Below are 23,171 nucleotides of genomic sequence, written 5' to 3'. Positions count from 1 at the left end.
GAGAGAGGGGCGGGGCTGGGACGCAGGCTTGGGAAGGGCCACAACTCAGGAAGAGAGAGGGCTGCTGGAGGCCAGGAAGAGCAGGGCCAGGAGGGCATGGAGAGCCGGACGGGGCTCCTGACCCTGGAGGCTACCCAGAGAAGCCGACTGAGGCTCAGGAAACCTTGGAGCAAATTCAGCATTTCCAGAAGGTCTCTGATGTTCCATGCACTTGTTGAACTTTTCCAGCCCTGGAGTGGGTGCCCAGAAAAGAGGAGCAGTTCCCATTCCGGTGGGAACTGCCTGCCAGGTGCCTCATCCTGTGGGACTGGCAGACGTGACACAGACACCAAACACTTCACTTCCTCTTTTCTCCAGGACCTTTAACCCAGTGGTCTCTAAGTGAGCTGGGGCTTTAGCCAAGCATCAGGGACTCAGGACTTGGATCGCAAGCAGTTTCTGCAGGTAACTTTTCTTTACCTTCTTTTTTTTTTTGTAATTAGATTGGTTTCCTTTTTAGTTCTTTCTAGCCAACACATGAACTTATTCTCATTATGAAAAATTCAAATAATATGGAAGTGTAGAGAAAAAAAATACAAGTCCTCAATCCCCCTCCCTCTGCCCTTCCCACAATCCCACCTCCCTTCCTGGAGGTTGCCAATGTCAAGGTTGATGTTTATCCTTTCAGATTACATATATATATGCACATACATGAATGTCTATTATTTATACAAGACAGTATGTTTACACAGGGTGTGAAGCCATCTGACCACAGCTGATCCACACGAGGGCACCCTCAGGCATTCTGATTGGGGCCCACCAGCTCTTGCAGCTGGCACTTCCTTCAGCTCCATTTGGAGGGCTCTCCAACCAAAGGCCGAAAGAGGTAACCCAATTCTCCTTCCCTGCTGGTTCCCTTTGCTTCTACCTCTAGGCCAAGCCTTGGTATTCCCATCTGCCTCTATGGTAACTAGAGAAGAAAGGTCTTTTCTGTAAAGATGGTGATGACTAACACATTTTGAAGACTTATTAGGTACTAAGTGCTTTCTTTACACACTTGATATTTTATCTTCACACCAATCCTTATGTTGTGTTATCCTCATTCTATGGATGAGGAAAGTGAGGCTTGGAGAGGTTACGTAATTTGCCCAAAGCCACATACTGAGAAGATGGGCCTCAACCTAATTCTGATTTGAAAGTTTGTCTTAACTTTAACACTGTATTGTTTCAAGGTCCCTTTTTGCTTCAGGTAATCAATGTTGTTATCATGCCATTTACAAGGCCAAACTGAATCCACACCATTTGCAAACCCAAACTCAGTTCTCCCCAATATTCTGAACATACCACCTATTCCACTCCTTTATGACTGTATCCTTTCAACCATCCTCATTTCTTCTTTGTCCTTGGGCTGATCATTCCAGCTGCCACCAGCAAGATTGCCTTCTTCTTTTTTTTTTTTAATGTAATTTTATTTATTTATTTTTTTGGCTGTGTCGGGTCTTAGTTGAGGCATGCAGGATCTTTCCTTGTGGTGTGGGCTCTTCATTGCGGTGCACGGGCTTCTCTCTAGTTGTGGCGTGCGGGTTTTCTCTCTCTAGTTGTGGCGTGCGGGTTTTTTCTCTCTCTAGTTGTGGCGCGCGGCCTCCGGGGCGTGTGGGCTCTGTAGTTTGCGGCACGCGGGCTCTTTCATTGAGGTGCGCGAGCTCAGTAGTTGTGGCACGCGGGCTTAGTTGCCCCGCGGCAGGTGGGATCTTAGTTCCCCAACCAGGGATTGAACCCACGTCCCCTGCATTGGATGGCGGATTCTTTAGCACTGGACCACCAGGGAAGTCCCAGGTTTGCCTTCTTTTTTATAGAATAATGTAGCCTAGTCCTTCATTTGCAGTCCTGATTTCTTCTAAGACATTTACTTGAAATAAAAACACTTTTGTCACAGGATCCGAATAGATTTCTGTCTGCCCACCCATTTATTTATAAGCTCGGTGAGAGCAGGCACTGAATTTTATTCACTTTTATGTCCTCATAGCCTAATAGACCCTCAGTAAATGTTGACTGAAGAAATCACTCGACGCCTCTGGCCAGTTATTGAGTAGGCCCAGTCAGATGTTTGAAGATCACTGCAGTGGCTGTTTAAGAAACAAAGACTGCTGGACCAACACAAATTACACCAGGTCCAAAGCTGTGTACCTCAAGGATCTTCTCAGGTCAACACTACAGAGCCAAGGAATGGCAGCTCAAACTGTAGACAAGGCAACAGAGCTTTTCCCAGAAAACCTTGAGCCATTTAGGCTGACGTGGAACCTTACCTATTCTGTCAATAACATATTTTAGCAGAGCAAGGAAGATAGTTTTTAACTGCTTGACTGTAACACAAATTACTGTAGCATTATTTTATACCCTAAAACATGAAAAGAATGTGTCCATGGATTATATACGTATGTGTAAAATAAGAAAATAAAAATATCACTTTAAAAATGAGTCCTGGCTAAACAGTATTGCTATGGTTAGTACTGGAATTAAAATGCAAGCAGGAATAAATTGTATAATAATAAGATAGCATATGTCTCACTATTTATTTCCAACTTAGTCACTTGTGATTTTACGGTTAAACTCTCCTGTTGCTTTAAATTTAGAGATTCCATTTCCACTCTAAGTTTCCCCGTTTTAATGCTCTGAGAATATTAACTATTACCATGAAATGTTTTAATCCACTTATAACCAAGTGGATAAAAGAGTAGACTCTAGAGTGGGACTGCTGACTTCTAATTCCAGCTCCCCAAATATTAATTTATGTGACCCTGGGCAAGAGTCCTATCCTGTCTCTCCCTCAATCTTCTCATCCATAAAATAGGCATAATACTCCCTAGTCCTATGATGGCTGTATTATATGAGTTAGTATTTGTAAAACAACTGTACTTAGCACACTGTAAGTGCTACATAAGATCAGGAGGGAAGTTAGAAAAAAACTAAACAAAACTTCACATTTTTTTCCCCACTAATATAGAAAAAAATGAAAGAGTAAAAAGCAGCTCTGTGCCCTTCTTGGAGCTCCCACTGGAACTAGAACCCCGCGGCCCCAGCTCCAAGAGAGATATGTGATTTTTCATTCAATAATTTGAGGGCCTACTATGTGCTGAAACTGACCATGAATCAGACACAGCCTCTGCCGTCAAAGAGCGTACAGTCAGGTTAGAGATCAGAACTCTAATCCACTTTTTTACAGATGAGAAAACTGAGGTCCAGAGAAATTGTGCCTTGCTCAAGGTCACGCAGCTAAATAGCACCAGATGTGAGACCAGAAACTATGTCTTTCCACAACTCTCAGCTCAGAACTCTTTCAAATGGGCCACCGACCCTTTTGAGTGCCACATCTCAGCTTCTGTTTGAGACTCTAACTAGCTTTCGTGACCTTCCCATGTTTTCGCCCACCATCATCCTCCCAAACCTGGACCTGGAGCCTGGGGTTTGGGAAAGAAGACATTGAGCCCTGAAGAGAAAGTTACAGGCTGGGCCTTTTGAAACTTCCCCGAAAAGAAAAGGAAAGGTTACTCTCTACTCCCTGCGTTAACTCTTCCCGTGCCGAAAGGCTGAGGCCGTTAAAAAAAAAAAGAAAAAAGGCAGAGTGGTCTCACTCAGGACCTGTAGGCTGGAGTGCCCACCTCCTGATGGATGGGGAGCCACCTGTCAGAGGGCTGTGGGCGAGGGCCGCGGGACCGGAGGGTGAGCGCCGCTGAGCGCACGCTCAGAGCAGAGAGACGCAGGAGGTGATGGTCAAATACCCTGGGAGCTGAGGTGGAGGATTCTGGAGGTGACAGCAAGGAGAGTACGCAACTGCGAAGGGCACCTGAAGCTTCTGCGCCGACACCAGGCGGGTGGGAGACAGGAGAAGGCAGCGCGGCGGCGCTGCGGGAGGGCTCCGCCGGGGCGGGGGGGTGCCATGTCTCGCGAGCGGCCCCCCCGCACCGACATCCCCCGCAACCTGAGCTTCATCGACGCGCTGACAGAGCGCGCCTACTACCGCAGCCAGCGGCCCAGGCTCGAGGAGGAGCCGGAGGAGGAGCCAAGCGAAGGCGGGACGCGCCTCGGGGCCCGATCCCGAGCTCCCACTCCGAGTCGGGGGCGCAGGGCTCGCTCTGCGCCCGCCGGAGGCAGCGGTACCCGGGTGCCCCACAGCCGCAGCCCCGACACCCGTAAGAGAGTGCGTTTCGCCGACGCGCTTGGGCTGGAGCTGGCCGCGGTGCGCCGCTTCTGCCCGGGAGAGCTACCCCGGGTACCCCGCCACGTGCAGGTCCAGCTGCAGAGGGACGCCCTTCGCCACTTCGCACCGTGCCAGACCCGCGCCCGAGGTCTCCAGGTAGGCGGCAGAGGTACGCCCCTTCCCCGGGACCTCCCCAACTTGGCCTCGGCGGGTTTATGGTAGTGGATTTATCTAGGAGCACCCATCTCCACACCCAACCCTGGGTTTGCTCTCGCTCATCCCTTTTGGGGTCCCCATTGGCAGGTGGCTCTAGGCCACTCTCCCAGCTGGGCTCCCCTCTGACTGCCCGGACGCCGAGGTCGGCCTCCGATTGGTCCCGTGCCTCGCCCTGACCCCGCCCCTCTCTCTCTCCCCTCCCCTCCCCTCTCCTGAGCTCCCTCCTCCCCTTTCCTCCTTTCCCAGCAGGAGGCGCGCGCTGCCCTGGAGCCGGCCAGCGAGCCTGGCTTCGCGGCCCGCTTGCGGGCGCAACGAATCTGCCTGGAACGCGCCGAGGCGGGCCCGCTGGGCGTGGCCGGGAGCGCGCGCGTGCTGGACCTGGCCTACGAGAAGCGCGTGAGCGTGCGCTGGAGTGCTGACGGCTGGCGGACCCAACGTGAGGAGCCCGCCGCCTACGCCGGGCCTGCCCCGTCCCCGCCGCGCGCCGACCGATTCGCCTTCCGCCTGCCGGCGCCACCCATTGGTGGCGCCCTGCTTTTCGCCTTGCGCTACCGCGTTATCGGCCACGAGTTCTGGGACAACAACGGCGGCCGTGATTATGCTCTCCGTGGGCCCGAGCACCCGGGCAGTGGTGGAGCCCCGGAGCTCCAGGGCTGGATCCACTTTATCTGAGACGCCTGCGGCCGACGGCGGAAAAAAATCAAAGGCACTGGGGGGCTGGGGGAGCCCGAAGATTTGGTGGGGAGGAATGGGAGAAACCGAGATTGGCGGGGAGCTGCCCTAGAGAGTAAAGCCCAGGAGGGCGAGGAGGATGGGAGAAACCAAAGGGGTGTGGGGTGTGGGTAGAATCAACGAAAGTCGGGGAGGTTGGGGTGGATGTGAGTGGAGGAACCCAAGTCATAGAAGGAGGGAGACGGAAAGGGTGCTGGAAGATTAGAAAAGAAGCAAAAGGACGATAGTGACGTTCTCTTCCGTGAGTGGGCACTGGGAGAAAGTGAGTAGGTCCGTCCGGCCTGGGCAGTCAAAGGTTGAGGGTAACTCTTTGGGACTGAGGACGTATTTTGTGTGAACTAGGAGCCCACCACAGTTGAAATCATTTAGATTGCTGGCTCATTCCCTCTTCTTACTGGCCTTAGCCACCGCAGGTTCCCCAGCCCTGCCCATCCTAGCTTTAACTCAGCCATAATTGCCTTGCTTAAGTCCCAGGAACTTGGCCATTGCTCCCCAGCCCCTGACATTATGACAGGATTCCCTTGTCACCCCTGCCAGCCCCTAGCTTCAGTCTTCACTGACTGGCTGGGGAGTGATGGCAGGTAGCATCAGAGCTCCTTCCTCCAGCCTCCAGGCAGCCCTGGGGATGAAAATGAAAGCAAAACCAACTCCAGGCTTGTCCTTGTAGCCAAATAATGTGGTGCCTAAGGGGTTGGTGCACTCAGGGGCTTCCAGAAAAATGCCAGCCTTACCTTTCTGGGTGCCTTCTAATGACCTCTAAGCACTTTATGGACTGTATTTGTCAAGAGACAGGTGAATCACAGGATTCCTTCTGCCACAGAAGAAAAGGAAGTCACTGACTAGCTGGATAACTTTGGGCAAGTTACTTCACCTCTCTGGGCCAGAGTTTCCTCCTTGAGAAACTGCATTTGGATTAGGTGATCTCTTAGGCCCCTTCTTTTTTTTTTTTTTTTTTTTTTTTTTTCATGGTAAAGACTGCTTTATTGGTGGCAGTTAGTACAAGTCAATAAATATTGATCCCCAAATAACTCAAGTTAGTTATCAGACTACTGGTCCACAGAGAGCTGAATGGAGTTGAACCAACTGAATGCTGGGAGGATAAACTGAAGTCAACCCTGCTTCTTGGGGAATGAAGCCACAGCCAGCTGATATATGGCATATGCTGTTCCACCAACTGTAAGAATCATGGTGGCTCTATACAGGAGGGCATCAGCTATCCCACCCTTTAGATGCACTGGAATTCCATTATCCTCCTGAAACAGCTTTTGTTTCTCTGGAACTTTATTTTCAAACTGCCCGCGTGAAGCAGTACTTATGGTCCTCTGGGCAATCTGACGAAGAGCCAGCAGACTCCGCAGCATCTTGCCTCCGTTACTGCCCACCAACCGCGAGAACTCTTAGGCCCCTTCTTGCTCTGACATTTTATGATCTGTGAGGGGCAGAGTGTGGATTAGAAGCCACATTCTCCAGCCTACAGTTGGAGGGCTTACAGTTCAGAACACACAGCACCCCAAGCGTGTGGTTGGGCCTGAGAATGGTTCTCCAGTTTTTGACACGTGTTCCAGAGCCCAGGAAGCATCCAGTCTGCAGCAACCAGCCTGCAGCCTCAGGGTATTCCAGGGCCTCTTTCAAACCACAGCTCATCCTCTGCCCCTTGCTTTTGCTCTTGCCCCAACAGACTTCCAGCCTGGGTGCTATGAGACAGCTTTGAGGAGGTGCCTCTCTAGGGGAAAATGATGCTTGGGAGCCCCCAAAATGAAAGGAAACAATGTTGGGGACTTTCTTGAGTATAAAGGATTATAGGTATAAGAAACGGAAAACATTTCAAATCAAGAATCAGAGCACCTTGAAAATTAAATGGTACCAGAAGATGGCAGTCTGCTCCATACCTTGAGCAAGTGAAATGGGGAAGCTGGGCTCTTCTACCCATTCACATTTATGCCTTATGTCTCTCCTGGTTAACCTCAGCTGGTTGTTTGTTTTTCCTCTCCTCTCACCCTATGTCTAAGCTCTTTGCTTTTCTCTTTCCTTGTCGCCTTCTCATCACTTTCATTTTTCTTTTAGCATATACGGTATTTACCTTCACTTTCTCTATTTCCATCTGCCTCCCTCTTCATCCTTGTTGATCTCTGCTATTCCTTCTCCCTCCAGAAGGAGTGGAGAGCCTACTTCCTTTTCTCCAAGACCATGGTTGATCCACCTTCCTCCCTCAGGCTCCTTCTTGGCAGTCTTCTAGAAGGGAGAAGAGGGAAAAGAAGCAGTTCCTGATGCCGCAGATTAACAAGGAGCTCCCAGGTAACCAGCTCCCCACACCCGTTGCTATCTGTTACTGATTTCTCAAAATTTTCTGGATTCCCCTTTTATCACTTAGTGAGAGAGGGTACACGCACACGTGCCCACATATGCATTCAGAATAGAGTATGGGGCTTATTACCATGCCCCTCCTCTCCAAATCTTTAATCCTTTGAAGAAAAATGGCTGAAAGAGAGAAACCCTGGGTCATTCCTCAAACAAATGCCCATTTAAGCATCATCTTTACCTGGTGGAAAAAACAAAGAATTTCATGCATCTTGTGGATCACCCTCAGGTCAAAGTTCCAGCAGAGTGATGAGAGAAAATGTACTGAAAGCCACCAAGCAATACACTTTTTAGTCACCAATGAAGAGCCCAAGGGAGGATAATGGAGCGGGAGACTGGGTCAAAGCTCAGTGTGTGATAATCTCTTGCATAATGTGTATGCATTACTGTTATGTGTATCAGCAGTCGCAAGAGCTCACATTTACTTACGTAGCCACTAAAATCTGGTGTCTTGCATGCTTTATAATCCGCAAAACAACCCTATGAGTTGAGTAATGTTATTCCTGTTTTAGAGAGAATTCAGAAAAGCTCAGTAATTTGTGCAAGATCACACAGCTAGTAAATGGCAGAGCTAGGATTGTGAACCCAGGAAATCTCCAGAGCCTCAGTGCATAACCATGATGTCATAATATTATCCTTTAAAAACAAAATTAAAACCTTGCCATTAAAAACAAAAACAAAAACAAAAACCTTGGCACATACCATCTCTTATTAGGAAAAGACCACAGTTTCTAATTGTGCTCTGCCTTCCCATCCTCCCAGCCTCCCCAACTGGCTTGGAGAAGGCAAAGCACCAAGGGTCCCAAGCTTCATCTGCTATTTCCAGGAGCTTGCTGCTGCCTCCTGTGCCAGTGTCCCGGCTCTGCAGGATCAGCAAGGAACCACTGCACCTGCGCTTGCTGGAGAACTTGGGAACCCATCTGAACTCCAGCCTTGCCATACATTGGGATTCTCTCCTGGCCCTAGCCAGTCCTCCACACTTGTTGGTATGCTGTGCCCCTTCCTACTACCCCAACTAGCCTTGAGCAGGCCAACTCCCTAAAGTTTCCACTAGAAGGGTCCCTGACTAGGACAATTGCTGGATGGTCTGTGCTTGGGCCCTCTCTAGGAACCTGAGTATTACTAAGCAGATAAATGCAAATGGTTGGGGGCAGGGAACCAAGAAGAGTTCATTGTTCCTGAGCTTTTTCTCTAAGAAGTACCATGGCTCACCCATGCCCCTATTCTCAGCTTTACAGAGCCAAGACATGAGTCTTCTGGTTCTTCCCATACAGAGCTGCCCCAGGGCCTGGGGGTAAGCTGCTAGTCTAATCTGACATGGGAAACACTAGGAATTTGGCAGAAACTTCAGAGATTTGTCATGTGTTAGGCGTTGTGGTGGGGACTTTCCTCTAAAGCCTGATGACTGTACGAATGGGGGCAATTTAGGGTATAACCTGCTAGCCATGGACTGGGAAGGGCCATAAGAGAAACCATTACCATGGTCAGGGGCTCGGGTCCTTGAAGCAACACAGCAGGAACACTCTTGCCCTTTCCTGTCATCCAGACCTCAGATGTCTTCCTAAGTATTCTGACTGTTCCTTTGTTTTCTTTTATGAATATAGCTTTTATGAATATATCATTTCTCTTCACAATAAGCCCTAACTCAACTTGCCAATCTAATCCCACATTCCCTTGCTTCTAACTCCTGTGTTTCTCTGGAGCCCCTCTGGATCCTTGCAATCCGCAGGTCATAGAATCCAGAGACCTGAAAAGGCTTGTCTTTAGAGATCACTGGGTCCAGACTCCTCTAGAGATGAGGACACAGGTCCAGAGATGAGAAGGGACCCCAGCAGGGTCAGAGAATTTGTTAGTGCAACTCCAGATGGGACTTAAACCCAGGCCTCCTGACCACCTCCCATTCCCAGGCTATGAAACAGGCCTCTCTCCACAGGGTCAGACCCACGATTTTTCATGGCAAGGGACACGTCAGAAATTTTCATTTTCTGCTTCTAGTTTCCATTCCCTTCCCCGTCCAGGCAGAAAGAGAAACAAAAGGGACTGGTATATCCCCAGCCTTGGCACTTCTTTCAGTGATATCGCTGAAGAACAGTGAAGTTGCTAAAACAAACAACAACAACAAAACAACAACTGAATAATCTACCCATTGAATAGCTAACCTGGAGAGGAAATGAAAGTTTGCTATGTGAATCCCCCTCAAACCACCGTTCTCATCAGACCCTTCCCGAGCCTCCCCACCCTCTTCACAGTGCAGCTCTGTACACTGGGCCCCAGACCCACTCGTATTGTGCCTCACTTCAGCCTCCTCATGCAACTGCTCTCCCTTCTGGATAAAAGACCTCGTATTTGAAATAAAGTTGAAATATGAAAAGAAAGTATAAGCTACTGAGAAGTATTGTTTGTTTGGGGCTGAGGGTGGCAAGAGACCCAGAGGCACCCTGCATTTCTTGGCCATCTCATTCCTTGAAAGTCCTATTCCCTGTCTGCTGGAGTCCTCTGGCTATGCGAAAGTTGGATGGGAAGGAGATATGGAGGAGTTGGGTGGCCCTGGTATGAGACACCCCTATAGTATCACGCCACCCTTTTGGGTAATGGTAGGGAAAGTTACCAGGCCCAGCTCATAGCTCCCTTGCACCCAGCACCAGCTGCTGTTGCAGTTAAAGGGAACAGCTCAGGTGAAGGCCCTGTGTTTCCCCTTTGGTGGGGTGCTTTTCTTAAGGGGGCCATCTAAATTACATTTTGCTCCTTAGGCACTGGAGGGAAAAGCAAAGCCCCTTTTGTCTATCAAGGGCAATCCTAAAACAAAGGACAAGAAATATGATGGAGAGGAAAAGCACGGACCTCTGTCTATTTGAAAAAGATCAAGTTCTAACATAGTATTGACTCCCACATCACCTGAATGATGAAAGAGTCCAATTATCCACCAAGTAATGAGACTGTTCCTTATAGGGAAGCCCTAGCCGAGAATAAGCAGATGCCTCATCATTACATCATAATGGCCAAGTTGTGATGTCACTGCAGAGCACCCACTCTTTAGTACATGCATTGTAATTGAAACCGGATATGCTGAAGGGTAGAGTCAGCGTGAGGAGCAGATCCCCAAGGAGAGGTAAGTGGGGGCTTTCCAGGGGTTCCCTCCATGGCTTATTGCCTAGGGTCACTCTTTGTGACCTAATGACACTCTAATGTCTTTCCAGACTTCTCACATATTAGTTTGGTGGTAGGTTTGTCTGAAATCTCTCTTCTGCAAACTCCTTCATTGCAGCTTTTGCTATCCCAAATCCTCAATACTTGCAGTTGTGACTGGTCAGCCCTCACGTCTGTTTTTTAGGACAGAGCGCAGAACACTGGAGCAGGGTTTCCCTAACTGGGGCAGAAACTCACCATATCTGTTTCGTTAGTCCCAGGGATAGATCCAAGTTTTCGGTTGTCTGAAGCATACAACTTTTGGGGCCTTTTTCAAGTAAAATAAATATTTCAGAATGAGAAAAGATATTTTAAAAATTATAACTTTAAAAAAGCTGACAAATATCACAAAATCAAGAAAAATAACAAATTTTTTAAATTACCTATGTGGCAAACCTAAATATTTTTCCCCACAATTTTGTTTTTGGCTGCATGCTCTTTGATAGTCTTTTTATAGGATGATTATATATAATTTTTCCGTAAAGAGATAATTCCATCTGCATGATCACTTTGAAAAAAATTCTTGATAATTAAAAAAAATTTCACCGTCACACCTTGTAAGTAATAATGTCACATAATTTGGGGGGATTTTTGGTCAAACTTGGAAAAACACTACCAAATATCTTTAGTATATGTGGTGTAAGATTTTGGAGCATTTTCAAATTTGCAATAATGAATATCATAAACTGAATTTTTGACATTGGGAGCATTCCTGGAAGCTGTATGTATTAAGTTTGTTAGAGCTGCCATAACAAAATACTTAGACTGGGTGGCTTAAACAATGGAAATCCTCTCATGGTTTTGAGGCTAGAAACCTGAGATCCAGTTGTTGGCAGGGTTGATTTCATTCTGAGGTTCCTCTCTCTTGGCTTGTGGGTAGCCATCTTCTCCCTATATCTTCACATGGTCCTACCTGCATGTCTGCATCCAAATTTCCTCTTATTATAAGGACAGCAGTTATACTGAATTAGGACTCACCCTAAAGACCTCATTTTAATTTAATTACCTCTGCATAGACCTTATCTCCAAATATGGTTACATTCTGAGGTACTGGGAGTTAGGACTTCAACATATGAATTTTAGCAGCACACAGTTCAGCCCATAACACTATAATTACTATTTATTCACAGAAGTAACTGCAAATCACAGATGTGTAACTCCTACACCCAAACTAAATGTATTCCCAGCTCAACTTCGTTAGTCAATCCCCAAATGCCCGTGGCCTCTTCATTGCCACTGGACAAAAGGAGAAGTGTGATGGAGGAGGAGTCAGAAAGGAAAGAGACATCAGTCTTGACCAACTGCAGTTTAACTTTTTTTTTTCAAATTCTACAAAAACCTATGATCATATTAACACATTGCTGGGACTCCTCCCATGCTTTGGAAGAGTTCTGTGCAAGACAGGGCCCTTAACTTCCTCCAACTTCCTTAGCTATTAGGTCATTGTGTGTCTGGTCAGTCCTGCTATATTTCTGAGCCATGCAAAGGGAGAGGGAGTTTTCACCAAAGATTAAGGATGATGTGGTAAATCCACATTCTTCAGCACTAGTCCCTGGAAGAGCTGGGATGATTACTGTCTTGCTGAAGGTGGGACCCTCCCTTCTCTGATAATGTCAAGTCTGGACCTCTTCCTCTCTTCCACTCCCCCACCCCAGTCCACTCTGTCTTCTAAAGTGTGAGGGTGATAGCTGATCCACTTTTCTGTACAGCAGAAACTAACACAACATTGTAAAGCAACTATACTCCAATAAAAATTAATAAAACAAACAAAAAATAAAGTGTTAGGGTGAAACCCACATAAAGGAGGGAGGCTTCAGCCTGTTCTCCAGAACTGGGGCAGAGGAGTTTCTTCTTTCCTTGGATTCTTCCTCCCTTAAATCTGTCTTTGATTCTTCTCCCTACTCCTGAATTGGGAGTGAGTATCCTTCTGAGACAAGAAATGTGACTGAGTTGTCTACCTTTCATAATTCCCAGCCCATGATCTGTGATGCCCAGAGTGACTGACTGAACCCTCTAGGGACAGCCACTAAATTTTCACAGTTCCTGCCTGGCTTTCCAGCCAAATCAGCGTGAGTTCTTCCGGGTCAATCCAGTTTCATTGTTTGGATTATAAAACCATAAGGTCTCCATCGACAACTGAGGGCTGCCCGCTGCCTATAGTGTTTCACTTTTCCCTTCCTTCGTTACATACAAACCATTGGCGTAATAAGTCATGATTTAGGAGAAGGTCTGTATGTACCACCAGCCCTGGCTTAAACCCTCAGGGATCAAAAGTTTCTAATTCTAAAGCTGAGAATATTCTTTCTGTTGCTTACTCCTATGATGTTTTTGCAGGATACTAGTTTGAAGGGCATGGCTCTTAGGAGTCGAGATTGTTACTAAATGTATTGAGGGAGAGAGGGGAGGAAGGGGCAAATGCAGGGCCAGCAACGGAAAATGGGGCTCCAAGCTGAATTAGAGATACATTTCTCATGCTTGGCAACCTTGAAAGAGCTCTTGACCTTAGACTGGTGCAATGAAGAATCAGAAGTAGCAGTTATGGTGGTTGACTTTCAGGGGGTACAGGGGGAGTGGCGAGATCTGTGGAATACAGGGCAAAGTCTGAAATTGTTTTATAAGTTATTGTCGGTATATAAGCTATTGTGACCTAAATAGTACAAGAGGAGACTACCATGAGAACAGAAGAGTCACTTCAGAAAGTATTGTTCCCAAGTTTTAGTCAGAAGACTGAGAATCCTAACTATACAAACTTTTGGCCCAGAATTTCGGTGTGGAATACTGTTTCGGTGGAAAGACCATTTTATCGCACTCCCTTTCTTGACAACAAAAACCAAGGTCCCCAAATATGAGGCACATTTCCAGGTCCTCTTTACTAGGGCGGGGGGTGGGGGCTGGTAAGTCCGAACGAGGTGACCTCCTCTAGCACTTCGTCTTTGAGAACACCTGTCTGGTGACAGCTGGACCCGGGAAGCGGCCGAAGGTGCCGGGCTGCTAGGATCCTCGTCTTTAAGGGTGTCCAAGACATTTGATCCATCTCGAGAACAAGTTCCCGGTTGCTCTAGGCGCTTCGTTTACAGTGACGCTGCTGACAGCGGTTGGGCCCTCGTCTGGGAACGCGCGTCTCCTGTGTGAGGCTGGCAAAAGGATACTGAAAAAGTCTTCCTTCCGAAGGAAACAAATGGGGAGTAGTTGTAGGCGGTCTGGACAGTTCAGCAAACTGCTGTGAATTTCTTGGGGAATTCCAGGAGGAACATTGCCCAGTGGACCCCGAGGATCCGGCGCCCACAAGGCGAGGGTGGGAGGGGGTACCATTCACTGCATCCTAGCCCGGGGGGACATCTTCTCTGCCCCACGCAGCCAATAGCCACCCCGGCTGAGGCCCACGGAGCCAATAGCCGACTTCAACCGAGGCCCACGCAGCCAATGGCTGGCCCAGTCCGTTCCGCCGGGGCCCGCCTGCCTGCGTTCACCAATCAGGACTCGGGCCACCTTGGCACCGCCCCTGGAGCCCGCCCCACCCATCCGCCCCGCCTCCAACTCGCTGAAGCAGGGCTGGGCTAGACGGGCGCGCTCTCGGGGGCGGGGTGGGGGGGGCGGCAGTCCCGGTCCCAGCCCTCCGCGCGGGTGGGCTCGGAGCAGGCCGCACCGGGCAGCAACCCCACTCTCACCCCGGAGGCCCCCTGCCCTTTCTCCCCCTTTCCCCCCGGCCCATGGTGCGAGGCTGGGAGCCGCCGCCCGGGCCGGACTGCGGTGAGTGATCCCCAGCCCCTTCGACTTCCCCTCCCAGCCCCTGTACGATCTCCGACCCCCGGAGCCCCATCCCCGCGGTGAGGGGAGGAGAATTCTAGGTTCGAAGTCGCCTGGTTCTCTCGCCTTTCTCCTCTGGACTTTTCGGTTCCCTGTTGTAACTGGGGGAGGGTGAGTGGGTGTGTAGGGAGGAGGGGAAGGCTGGGTAGGGACGCCCTTGGCGAGGGGAGGGTTTGAGATTCGCCTGCTTCCTGGGGCTCATCGCCCCAAGTGCAGGAACTTTTTGTTCTCTGACCCAGTTTGGAGCCTTCTAGACTGCCTGTGAAATGGAGGATAGGAGAAACGTTTCCTTCCCAGGCCTCCCCTCCTCCCCTCCATGACTACCTCCTGGCGACCTCAACACATGTACAGAAACCTGGCCTTATTCCTGGGGAGCAGTGGCCTTTGGGAATGAAAGGTTTAAGAGAAACTGCCCCTTCTGACCCCTACCCAGACATACTCAGAAAACCAACTAGGAAAGTGAGAACCTGAGTCCTCAGAGGTTCTTGGTGTTGCGTCCTAATCTGAGACTTCTAAACTGAAAGAAGACTCAAGCTGAGACCTATTTGGTAATGAGGGCCCAGATGTGATATTTTATCATATGAACCCCCTTCTCACCATACATTTGAAGCACTTTTTATGATTAGGATAAGTAGGTGGCAGTAATTGAAAACAAAACAAAAAACAAAAAAACAAAAAAGCCAGTTAAAGTTGGGAATTTTTTAAATGATGCATACATATCTTAAGAACTGTCATTAAAAGTACGTTCATTTCACCAATCTCTTCGGTTAGTGTCCAGGCGTTTTCTTTATGTAAGTATGCTGATTGGCAGTCCCAATTGTCTTTCTAGTATAAACTACATAAGTGAATCTCAAATCTGGCTGCACCCTGAGAACTTTTTGAAAACTACTTATGCCTGGGCCCCAGTCCAGGCTAATTAAGTCAGAATGAGGAGGTTGATGCCCTGGTTTAAGTTTCCCAGGTAATTCTAATGTGCAGCCTGAGCCTGGAGCCACTGCCTCTCATCATGTGTGATTTCCACGTTTGGTTTCTTTAAAATGGAGTGAGAATTTAAAGACTTTTGAAGCAATCTGAGTGCAGAATACTTCTGAGTTTTTTAAGTCCCCTGCCCCTCCAGTCTTTTACAGTTTTCTTGCCTACTCCCAACTCAAAAAAATTTTTTAATGTACACTCCTTTGTATTATGTCTTTCCAAAGCATTTGACTTCGTTTTCATAGAAACAATTTTTTTCTTTTGGCCGCTCCGTGCGGCTTGCGAGATCTTACTTCCCCAACTAGGGATTGAACCCGGGCCCTCAGCAGTGAAAGCATGGAGTCCTAACTACTGGACTGCCAGGGAATTCCCAGAAACAATTCCTAATGCACTAATTTTTCATAGGTTTATGTGATGTTTAATTATTATATACAGAAAAACAATGAGCCTAAGCAGGTTTGGAATTACACACAACTGGCCTAAGCACATAGGGCAGCTGAAGGAAGCAGCTGACTTTGCCACACTAGAGTAGCCTACCAGTCTCTAGTTTCCAGTGCACTATGGGTGGGTATTGATAATGTAATCCAGTAGGGGTCAGTTAAGCCAGGCTTTTGGCCCAGTTGAACACCCCTCACTTCCACTCTCTCCAACTAATATCACCAATGCCTAGTCCCTTCTAGACTAATTCAAATTCTCTTGAGTCTTCCAACCACTCTTTCCATTCATTCATAAACTGTTTCTCTTTAAGCATTACCACCGTTGCTTTTATTAAGTTGGGAGGACATAAGGCAGAGTTTCTTAACCAGGGCTTCTGGGCAATCAGTGAACCCCCCCTAGATTATACTTTCTGTAATGTGTAAGTGTGAATGTTTATGGGGCGAGGGGGCGGTAAGTCATAACTTTCTGAGAGTTTATAACTTCTGATTTTCAAAGAGGTTCATGATCCAAAAAGTTGAGAAGCACGTGTATTGAATATCACTAAAAGTCCTTTAAGGCCCTTGAAAACTATCACCAAAACACATTTCATTCAGAAACATACCTCAGTTCTCTGAATAAAGATTTAGGGAATTTAGCAGGCTCATATCTGGTCTCTCACTTGAACTGTTTCCTGCTTTTAACCATAAGCCTAGGCTCGAGGGTTTTTTTGGCACCGTGCAGCATGCCGGATTAGTTCCCCCACCAGGGATCAAACCCGTGCCCCTTGCAGTCCTGCAGTGGAAGTGCGGAGTCCTAACCACTGGACCACCAGGGAATTCCCAGCCTAGGCTCAAGTTCTGAAGACCTCTTTTTCCTAGGATTGTGTGAACACCTACACTGGAAGTTTAAGGCAGCCCATTCTTTTCTGCCTTTTGTCCAGGGGTATGGAAAGCCCAAAGGGAAATAAGGATGTTACCCTGACTGTATTTTTTATTAGTGATTTTAAGTAGCAGTGGGGCATATCTGGCATGGATACAAGTTTAGTAATAATTCAGAATTGATAATACCACCACCACCACCTCTGCCCAGAGGAGTCCTTATTTCTCCAGCTTTCCTTCCCTTTTTCTCCCTTCTCCAAATGAGGTACAAGGACATAAGACACTATAGTGTCTTCACTGTGGTTTTGATTACTGTAGGGTCTACCCTCTTTATTATAGTTCTCATGAGCCACTCCCTGGATAGTTTTCTCCTATATCAAAGCCAGATTCTTCCAGGGAGGTACCAGCTCTACAGCTGTGCCCTGATTTAAGCCACCATTCTGTATCAGGAAGTCTTCCACAACTTGTGTTTTGTGTCACTGGAAAACTGTAGACACATACAGTACACCAGATATGACCTTTGCATTACTGTATGTTATACTGAAATATCAAGCTGATGGCATGGGAATCTGAAGGATAGCAAACCACATGAATGAAAGTAAAATGCTTCCTGGTGGGCTTAATAGCTCTGCCTGCCTTATTTCCTGTCTGGCAGTCTTCATCCTCACACTGGACTGCTTTATTCCTTATGCTACCTTTTCCTCGTATCTAAACTGTTACTGTGACCTTAAAAAACAGGACATAGATAAGGTTAGGTGGATGTCAAGTGCTGGAGCATCAAGTATTCTCCAGCTTAGATTTGGTGGTGTTCCTGGTGGGCCACAATTTCCAAATGGTGGTTTAGTGCCTGGCTGTGCAAGCACTTCCTCACAGCCCCTCAGCTGTGTCTGTGATGGACCTGGAGGGTAAAGGTAGAGCTACCACACTGGCAATTCACCTAGTAATCAAAAACTTATATCCAAATTATTCAATTCTAAAGCAGTGATTTTGCTACTTTTTAAAAGTTGCAAAATCCTTTCTGGAATTATATCCAACTCCCCAAATATAAAAAGTACAAAATCAGAGACACCCTGGTTTCCTCCACTGCTCATTAGGATTCAGGCTGCAATAACAGACTGAAACAGTCATTTTAAAGGATTCAGTCTTTGCCTCACTTCCCCTGTTGTCTAAGAGGAGCATTACCTTATATCAGAATCAGCCTGTGAGGCTGAAGCAATGATAAAAGCTCTAATTTATTGAGCCTTTACTTTGGTCTAGGCATGACGTCAGTTGCATTTTTTGATTTAGTCATAAACTTGCAAGGTAGACGCTGTTATGACCTCCTTTTATTCTGATGGGAAAATAAAGCTTAGCGAGCACTCTAGGGAGTGGAGAAGCTGCGATTCACCTCAAATCTGCCTCACCCCAGGCCTCCACCTCTAACAGCTCTAGGCCCCGCCTACACATGACATCCGGCACACAGTAGGTGCTCTGTAAAAATATATGTAACTTTACATACATTCAACATTGTCTCCATTTCCTACACATGAGGAAACTGAGGCTCCTATAAGTTCAGTAGCTTTTGCCCAAGATCACATGGCTGGTGGCAGAATTGGGATTCAAACTGCAGGCTGGCCTTAATCATATTTTAACCGACTATGCCATGCTGCCTTCATTTACCCGCTTAAGGTTCTCTTCAAGCTGTACTGCCTTTAGGGTCTGCATGGCCTTCAGTTTGTTAAGATTTGCTTGTTAAAAGGGAACGGTGACACCCATTAGAATGCTTCCGAACTTTTCTGTTCATCATATAAAATCCCCGATATTACACTGCACTATCTGTAACTTTCTGGACTTGAGATTTTTCTCAATTCATCATGTAGCATTTATATCGGAATCCTGTCCTATCCATAACATATCAGAAGTAATATTTATAAACTCAGATGGGATTCCTCTAAGAGTAAAGGATGACAGATGTTTTAAAGTCTCTAATGCCCACACAGGGAGCCGAGTTAAAATTTGGTCAACGGGGAATTCCCTGGCGGTCCAGTGGTTAGGACTCTGCGCTTCCACTGCAGGGAGCACGTTTTCCATCCCTGGCTGGGGAACTAAGATCCCAAAAGCCCCAGGCATGGCCAAAAAAAAAAAAAAAAAAAAAAAAAAATTCGGTCAACAGAATTATTCTGGGAAATAGCTTGAGCAGGTTTCCAAGAATGAAGCGTAGTCAGAGACTTTCCCTGCAGTCCCCACACCCACGATGACCCTGGGAGCCCTGGTGCTGCTGGGTAGCTTGCAGGACCCGGTTACAGTTTATAATGAGCGAGCCCACCTGGTTCTGAGAAGAAAGCTGGACTGAGGAGATAAGAGCTGAGGGCCTCCCGTCTTGTGCGGAGGGGCTGCTAAGGTCGGAGGGAGCTCTCTAGGTTCCCTGGAGAGAGACTCAGCAGTTGGAAGAGACAAAGGCTGGGGGGAGGGGAATAACCTTTGTTCTGAGGATGACAGGGGTAGGAAACGTTCCCCTCCCTCTACCCTAACCGGACCAAAACCAAGGGAGAGCGAGCCCCATTTATCCCAGATAGCTGACCTATCTTATCCTACTGAGAGTTAGAAAAACACCCCATCAATCCCCTCCCCCTAACACTCGCCCACCAAGAAGGGAAAGAAAAGGGGGCTGGGCAGAGGGACTGTGCTATCCTACCTTCTAGATTTTCACACGTTGTATTCTTAACCTTTCCATATTCTAGAGAGAATCTAGAGATAACTCTAGAGATAATCTGTTAGGAGCTAAAGTGTTCTGGGATTACACCTCTTCTTGTTTTCTTGGTGAGTCTTAGTTTTGTCACTCTTGTTCCATGAACTTAGAGGAATTTGAATGGGAAAGATAAAGGCTATAAGGATGTTTTCCTTTTTAACCTCTGAAGTCAGATTTTCTTTTTGGTGACAACACTCACTAGTCTTGTGACTTGGGATAATTTAACCTCTATGGACTTTGGTTTTTTCATACGTACAAGGGAATTATAGCAGGCTCTGATGATTTATAAGGTTATGAAAATTAAATGAGAAATTGTTATGCACTTTAAAAGTAATCCAGCACAGTACACGTAGAAGTTGATTGTTTTGGAGTCCAACCTTTTGTTTGGTAGAAATTGAACAATGGGCTGAAAGAGGAGCCCCAGTGATCGAGCTGTTTCTCTTCTTATTACAGCTATCTCTGAAGGGCACAAATCAGAAAGCACCATGCCTCCGAATAAAGAGGCCAGCGGTCTTAATAGCTCCCCTGCGGGGCTCATCTGTCTCCCTCCAATCTCTGAGGAGCTACAACTTGTGTGGACCCAAGCAGCCCAGACCAGTGAGCTGGATGGCAATGAACACTTGCTACAAACCTTCAGCTACTTTCCCTATCCCAGTTTAGCAGACATTGCCCTTCTCTGCCTACGCTATGGGCTGCAGATGGAGAAAGTCAAGACTTGGTTCATGGCCCAGCGCCTCCGCTGTGGCATTAGCTGGTCATCCGAAGAAATTGAAGAGACTCGAGCCCGAGTAGTCTACCATCGGGACCAACTCCATTTCAAATCCCTTCTCTCTTTTACTCATCATGCAGGGCGGCCCCCAGAGGAGGTGCCTCCTTCTCCAATGCCACCTCCAGAACAAGTTGGTCTTGGAATAGTTCCCCTGACTCTTAGCGAGCCCACCCAGATGAAAGGATTGAAGGTAGAGCCCTCAGAGCCCTCAGAGCCACTGAGTCACCAGAAAGCAAAGGAGCCCCTGATGGCACCTGGCAGTGGGGCATTCCCCCACCAATCACAGTTTTGGCAGGATCTTCAAAGCAGTGGCCTCTCTAAGGAGCAGGCAGGCAAGGGTCCCGACCAGTCACACGGCCTAGGTACTGCTTCCTGCAACCACTCCACAGCTGTCCACCAGCCCCGTGCTCGGGATAAGCCCCCACCCATCTCATTACTTGCCAGTAGTTGTAAGAAGGAGTCAGCATCTAATGTGACTCCTCCTTCCTCTACCTCTTCTTCCTCTTTCCAGGTACTGGCTAATGGAGCTACTGCCACCTCTAAACCCCTCCAGCCACTGGGCTGTATCCCACAGCCACTGTCACCCAATGAACAGGCACTACGCCCACAGCTGGAGCCAGCCTGGCCCCAGGGGCTAAGGCATAACTCAGCACCCGGTAGGGTTGGCCCTGCAGAGTACCTTTCCCCAGATATGCAACGCCAGCGGAAGACCAAGCGCAAAACCAAAGAGCAGCTGGCTATCCTCAAATCGTTTTTTTTACAGTGCCAGTGGGCACGGCGTGAGGATTACCATAAATTAGAGCAGATCACTGGTTTACCTCGGCCTGAGATTATTCAGTGGTTTGGTGACACACGCTATGCCTTGAAGCATGGGCAACTAAAATGGTTTCGGGACAACGCAGTACCTGGTGCCCCTAGTTTCCAGGATCCAGCAATTCCCACACCACCACCTTCAACCCGCTCCTTGAATGAATGGGCTGAGACACCACCTCTGCCGATCCCCCCACCCCCACCGGATATACGACCCTTGGAGAGGTACTGGGCAACCCACCAACAGCTACGGGAAAGTGATATCCCTCAACTGAGTCAGGCATCAAGGCTTAGCAACCAGCAGGTACTGGATTGGTTTGACTCTCGATTACCTGAGCCAGCTGAAGTGGTGGTTTGTCTAGATGAAGAGGAGGAGGAGGAGGAGGAAGAACTGCCAGAAGATGATGAGGATGAAGAGGAGGAGGAGGAAGACGACGACGACGATGATGATGATGTGATCATCCAGGACTGAGGGGGCACTGGGGGAGGGGAGGTCTGTTACTAAAAGACGAACCAACTTAGTAACTGTTTAAACAAAGAAACCACATTTTTTTACTTACCTTGTGGCAAAGAACTGAAAAGCTCTGTGTTTTTGAGGGTGGGGGACAGCGGGATGTAGTAAGGGTGGACCAGGGAGGATGATCATGGAGGACAAAGCAAGGTGGGGATTGGATGGGCAGAAATCCAGGCCTCCAGCCTCAATGAGAAGAGTGGTGTGGGTCTGGTCCAAACTATGGGACCGGGAAAAGGCTCTTGCTCTCCTCGTATCTGCTGTTCTTTCCCCTTAGTGTACTACAGAGAGGCCAGGCTTTGGCCTACATCTATGGAGGACTAGAAAGGAGGAGTAAAGATTCCAGTACATCCCCCAGTCCCACCCCACCATTTTCCTTGGAATATAAGGCTGCCTTGCACCCCTTCTTTTCCCTCTGAGCACAAGTCCACACATAATGCAGCCAAGAATCTCAGTATGTCCCAGTCAATCACAAATATTTCCTTTTCCTTATACCAGCTTGACTTTATATGTTTTCCTGCTGCTTTATTGAGTCACACAGGGAGCAGAATATTTTCATTTCTAATACTGGACCACTATGCCTTGTACCTTTTTATCTTTCCAAAACCCCCATTCTGTTCACTATTTGTCTCAGGGTAAATCTTCCCCCCGGAGCTTGTGAAAAAGTTTAATAATTGGGTGGAGAATAATTTAGACTGGATATTTATTGGAGGTGGGAATTAGGGGAGATGTCCTTTAAAAAAAGTAGAATTAGATTACAGAGGGGTAGAGAGGAGAGGGAATGGTTTCTGCTGTTCGGAAGGACAGTGCAGGTAGGTTCCAGGTTTGGTTTTACAAACCTGACAGTCCCTCCTGCCTAGCTTGACAGAGACTGATTTTTTTTTTTCAGAGACTGATTTTTTTTTAATCTTTTTGATGTTGGTTTAATGTGTCCAGAAAAGAGACTTTTCCCTCACTTTATACGATCTGTCTTGGAGACAGAGGGACCATGGTCCTTAACTGAATTAATTGATGTTTTAGAATGGTTTTCATCAGTTGGGGGCAGATACAAATGTATCAGTGGGTTAACCATCTAGAAATAAAAGAGTGGAAGCCCCAAATTGCTAGAATAATAATAAAAAGGCCAAAAATAAAATTGTTTCTCTCACCTCCGCTTTGCCACTTCTATGGTTTAGAGATTAATGGAGCCAAATCCATTAACTTTCTGATTTAGTATACTTTTTATTTATTTTTGAAGCGGCAGGATATACTGAGGTAAAGTAAAAGAACAAAAACTTGAAAAGTTAGTAGATCAGTATCTATCACTAGGCAGACTGTTTTCTGCACCTGCTACAGCACAGGCTCTTGCTCAGAAGAGAGGGAGTTTAGAAATGCCTTTAAAATAAATTCAGTTTCAGAAAGGGTAGTGGGATCCTATTCAGTTACAAGGTCATTCCCAAGACCAAATTTATTTCTGGCAGATGCTATCTTTACATTTTTCCAATATTTTTGCTTAAGGTATGCCTGCCAGTGGCCTACCCATTTAATCCCTCATTTCTACCCCTTAGTACCCAAAGAAGAATAAATGTTTGATCTCAGTGGTAGTGTTCTTTGCCCATTCCACCATTTGA

General features: G+C 47.4%; 3 protein-coding genes and 1 long non-coding RNA gene across 9 annotated transcripts; 3 read left to right on the top strand and 1 right to left on the bottom strand.

Moving 5' to 3' along the window:
• The first annotated feature begins 18 nt into the window (after positions 1-18).
• LOC133085367 (uncharacterized) lies at positions 19-2,487 on the top strand. Its single transcript, XR_009699552.1, has 4 exons — positions 19-191; positions 358-444; positions 732-865; positions 2,006-2,487. It is a non-coding gene; the product is annotated as an uncharacterized LOC133085367 (long non-coding RNA).
• A 1,425-nt stretch (positions 2,488-3,912) lies between these two features.
• On the top strand, positions 3,913-9,853 carry PPP1R3E (protein phosphatase 1 regulatory subunit 3E). Of its 5 annotated transcripts, none has more exons than XR_009699419.1 (3): positions 3,913-4,333; positions 4,643-6,736; positions 7,339-9,853. XR_009699419.1 is itself a non-coding variant. In XM_061180649.1 (2 exons), the coding sequence occupies exons 1-2, from the start codon at positions 3,917-3,919 to the stop codon at positions 5,063-5,065; spliced, it is 840 nt and encodes a 279-aa protein (XP_061036632.1). In that variant the 5' UTR covers positions 3,913-3,916; the 3' UTR covers positions 5,066-9,853. The 5 variants fall into 5 exon arrangements, 1 of the variants encoding a protein (XP_061036632.1); XR_009699418.1 differs by having other exon boundaries at positions 7,277-9,853; XR_009699417.1 differs by having other exon boundaries at positions 4,643-7,420; positions 8,310-9,853.
• Positions 6,086-6,516, bottom strand: LOC133084288 (cytochrome c oxidase subunit 7A2, mitochondrial-like). The gene has a single exon (XM_061180650.1). The coding sequence runs from the start codon at positions 6,484-6,486 to the stop codon at positions 6,235-6,237; it is 252 nt and encodes an 83-aa protein (XP_061036633.1). The 5' UTR covers positions 6,487-6,516; the 3' UTR covers positions 6,086-6,234.
• A 4,405-nt stretch (positions 9,854-14,258) lies between the features above and the next one.
• On the top strand, positions 14,259-23,171 carry HOMEZ (homeobox and leucine zipper encoding). 2 transcript variants are annotated; one of them, XM_061182380.1, is made up of 3 exons: positions 14,259-14,419; positions 19,925-20,430; positions 20,752-23,171. In XM_061182380.1, exons 1-3 carry the CDS (start codon positions 14,380-14,382, stop codon positions 21,520-21,522), a joined length of 1,317 nt encoding a protein of 438 aa, XP_061038363.1. In that variant the 5' UTR covers positions 14,259-14,379; the 3' UTR covers positions 21,523-23,171. The 2 variants fall into 2 exon arrangements, with proteins under 2 accessions (XP_061038363.1, XP_061038362.1); XM_061182379.1 differs by having other exon boundaries at positions 19,925-23,171.

This window comes from Eubalaena glacialis, chromosome 2 (assembly GCF_028564815.1).
Source record: "Eubalaena glacialis isolate mEubGla1 chromosome 2, mEubGla1.1.hap2.+ XY, whole genome shotgun sequence".
Lineage (NCBI taxonomy): Eukaryota > Metazoa > Chordata > Mammalia > Artiodactyla > Balaenidae > Eubalaena > Eubalaena glacialis.
The sequence above is the reverse complement of the archived record's forward strand: the minus strand, read 5'-3'. Positions and strand labels throughout refer to the sequence as shown.

Bases quoted from the DNA above. Each gene is read 5' to 3' on its own strand.
- PPP1R3E (XM_061180649.1), top strand. From the start codon at position 3,917: ATGTCTCGCGAGCGGCCCCCCCGCACCGACATCCCCCGCAACCTGAGC. The intron at 4,334-4,642 runs GTAGGCGGCAGA...CTTTCCCAGCAG, and splicing joins CCCGCGCCCGAGGTCTCCAG to GAGGCGCGCGCTGCCCTGGA.
- LOC133084288 (XM_061180650.1), bottom strand. From the start codon at position 6,486: ATGCTGCGGAGTCTGCTGGCTCTTCGTCAGATTGCCCAGAGGACCATA.
- HOMEZ (XM_061182379.1), top strand. From the start codon at position 14,380: ATGGTGCGAGGCTGGGAGCCGCCGCCCGGGCCGGACTGCG. The intron at 14,420-19,924 runs GTGAGTGATCCC...TTCTTATTACAG, and splicing joins GCCGCCCGGGCCGGACTGCG to CTATCTCTGAAGGGCACAAA.